This window comes from Cariama cristata, unplaced genomic scaffold, assembly GCF_000690535.1.
Source record: "Cariama cristata isolate BGI_N322 unplaced genomic scaffold, ASM69053v1 scaffold31582, whole genome shotgun sequence".
NCBI classification, from domain to species: domain Eukaryota; kingdom Metazoa; phylum Chordata; class Aves; order Cariamiformes; family Cariamidae; genus Cariama; species Cariama cristata.
In genome coordinates, this window is record NW_009602638.1 from 8,492 (window position 1) to 11,493 (window position 3,002).

The 3,002-nt window shown below is 49.6% G+C and overlaps 1 protein-coding gene across 1 annotated transcript in view; it reads right to left on the reverse strand.

Annotated features, from left to right (window-relative positions):
- MERTK (MER proto-oncogene, tyrosine kinase) overlaps nt 1–3,002 on the reverse strand; it is an 18,419-nt gene that overhangs the window by 7,917 nt on the left and 7,500 nt on the right. Inside the window, exon 8 of the mRNA XM_009694863.1 lies at nt 2,656–2,807. Coding sequence (XP_009693165.1) covers nt 2,656–2,807 — 152 coding nt within the window. The remainder of the gene's footprint in view (nt 1–2,655; nt 2,808–3,002) is intronic.

Below are 3,002 nucleotides of genomic sequence, written 5' to 3' on the forward strand. Positions count from 1 at the left end.
GCCCCCGCAGAGTCTCGGCGCTCGCCACCGCCTCTCTTCTGCAGAGCATCTCCAACGGCTTTCAGCCACAGCGCTCCTGGTTTGATCATTCAAGTCCCCTGCCACAGAAAGTAGATCTTAGGGCAGATATTTTCTGACTGTGGTTTTTGTGTCGAGCTAATAATATTTCCAGTTTTAAGAGGGCGTTTCCTTGCCTGGTAACGTGGCAGGAGGCAGTGTGCTCCGTGGCACAGACCTTTTTCCTTGGTAAAAATGCGAGTGAGTCTTTTCCTGCAAATTCCCTGTTGTTTCCTGGCCTTCTTCAGCTCAGAAAGTGCTGCTGCTGCTCTCCACCAACCTCTAGCTGCAAAACAGCTGCCCAGCGGCATCCAAAACATCTGGCAGGTTGCTGTGGCCGGCAGAGCCCGGCTCCTTACCCTGGCTGAACATCACGCGGTCGAGCAAAAGCAGCAGCCAAGTAGGATCGGTGGGCAAGGAGGAGGAAATCAGAGCTGCTCAGAGGGAACTGGTTTCTGTTTGCAGTCATAAAAAAGCCACAGAAATGGATGTGAAACACAGCCCAGCCCCAGGAGCATGTCTGCGCCATTGGGTATCATGGTGCCGTTGCTGCCTTCGCTCCCGCACTCCTCCTTTCCTCCCACCTCGCGTTCACGGCATCCTTCAGCAGAAATGCACTCGAGATCCTCTCCCTACCGCCAGCTTTAAAATGCACCGGGATCCTTTGATATCGCAGACAGCTCTGCTGTGTCATCTGAGGACAGAGCCCAACTGATATCAAACAGACCGTGGAGAGCATGAGCACACTGGCAAAGCAGACGGCCGTTCTGGCAGGACTGAACTGCCAAAGTTAATGGTTTTTTATGAGTCTTGCGGTAGTTGAGTAATTTCTTCACATCCTAGCTCCGGTAGCCTTGGCTCAAACAAGAACTGCTGGTTTAAGAATAAAATAAACCAACCTTTTTGAAGTTTTTAAAACAGTTTTTAAGCTGGTCGTGGAGAAGAAGAGGCCTGCAGGTGGCCCTGCTGACACAGAAATACAGGAGCCCCCTGCCTTTATCGTGCCGGGGTTGTTAAACAAATGGTTATTTTGGGGCATTTCATATTTAGCCTGTCCAGGGCCAAAAACTCAAGAGACTTTATTTCTGAGAAAGTAGAGCTCCACTCGACAGCAAGCACATTGCTCTTGTGCTTCAGACCGGCTGTCCATCGGCTCAGGGGATCCTTAGGGGTGCGTGGGAGAACCAGGCACCGCACCAGCTCATGGTGCTCTGCAGAAAGGTGACGGCACAAGCCTAAGCCATTCCCGTGCCTCTTAATTCCGCGACAGCCCTTATAAAAAGACTTGCTGGCTCCTGCCCTCGGCTGCCTCTGACATTTTTTTTTTGCCTTCCATAAAACCTGGAGGCTGACAAAACAAATTAGCAACAAACACAACTGCTTCCTTTGGTCTGCAAAGAGCCAAGGTCCCTTTGCACAGCTACCTCCTACCTGAACTCACTCCCCACTAGAGGAGTTTTTTGAGCCTCCTGAAAGCCAGCATTAATAAGAACAGTTATTGACAAGGAACCTAAGCAGAAATTTCACCTCATAAGCATTTGACTGGGGAAATTTATAAAAAACAACAACAACAACAAAAGACAGTCTTCCTTGGCTTAAAGGGCAAGTCCTGTTTTTTGCTTTTCACTTGAGAGACGACAAATATGTCAGCATTTTTTTTTTCCACGCTGGTCACAAGACCATAATATTGTTTCCCTGACTTCATTCAGCCGGGATCTATACATGCTCTTTTCAGAGGCGCAAAAGGAGAACAGAAAATGCAGCATCCTACAAAAAATAGAGTCTGAGTCATTTTTTCCACACCGGGTTCAGGCCATCAGTGCCTCTCTGTGCTTTCAGCCTGGGACAGAGGAAGACCAAACCACAGCGCAGAGGCGACAGCTGGATACATCTGCGCAATTATCCGGAGGCTCCCCGACTGCTGGCAGAGCCTGGATGGGACGCTCTTTTGCCCAGTAGCTGAGATGAGCCAGGACTGCCCAAGAGGTCAGGCCAACCTCACCCTAGCAAAGTCCTGAAGGTTACTTCCCAAATCCTCAGAAAGGCAAGCAAGGTTGTGCCAGACGATTTCATACGCTCATGGACAGGCCCCCAGCCCCAAAATGTTCCTTGAGCTACGTAACTCTGTGCCATGGGTTTGCAGATGAATTCATACACGGAATAAATCCTATCTGAACGAGGAACAACTCAAAACCCAGGGAACAAATTCTCCCAAACACCTTACGATTGACTCCATTGCTGAAAGTGCCAAGAGACACTGCCAAACCTTGACTGCCACTCCAAAGGCCATACCAAAGATTGCCAACACCAGGAAAATCATCTCACTTCTAGTTTAGGGAATAGGAGCTGTGATAGCAAACCTCTTGTTTCCTTCATGCAGGAGCGCTTATTCACAGTAGGGCATTACCATGAGTTACATAAACATGCGCAAGAGACCACTTGTATTAAAGAAGCCCAGCTGGAAGCAGAAGACAGCAGACAAATAAGCTCAGAAAGAATATATGGAAGCACCAAGACCAAACTGGACAGCCTTGCTTGATGCCTGCGGGGATTTTTCCTAGGCTTTAGCCATTCTTCCCCATTTCCCCAGTGACTTACCAGCCCCTTGGAATTCTGCCACCTGTACCAGATGTGATAGCCCTGCAGTTCCCCGTGGATCCTCCCCAGGGGTGGCTTCACCCATCGGATCTCCAGGGAGGAGCTGGATTCATTGAATGACACCGTGACGTTCAGTGGTGGGGTGGTCGGAGCTGCAGGAATCAAAGAGAAAGAAGGTGAGGGGAGCCGGGTGGATGGGTGCAGGGACATGGTAGGCTGATGGAAAATGAGCTATAGCTCAACCAGAAAGTACATGGTATTTCCTACAGCCTTTAATATTTCCAGCAGGTGACCGCCCGTGAGTAAATTTCCTTTCCCCAATCAACAGAATCGAGATGTCCCACCCC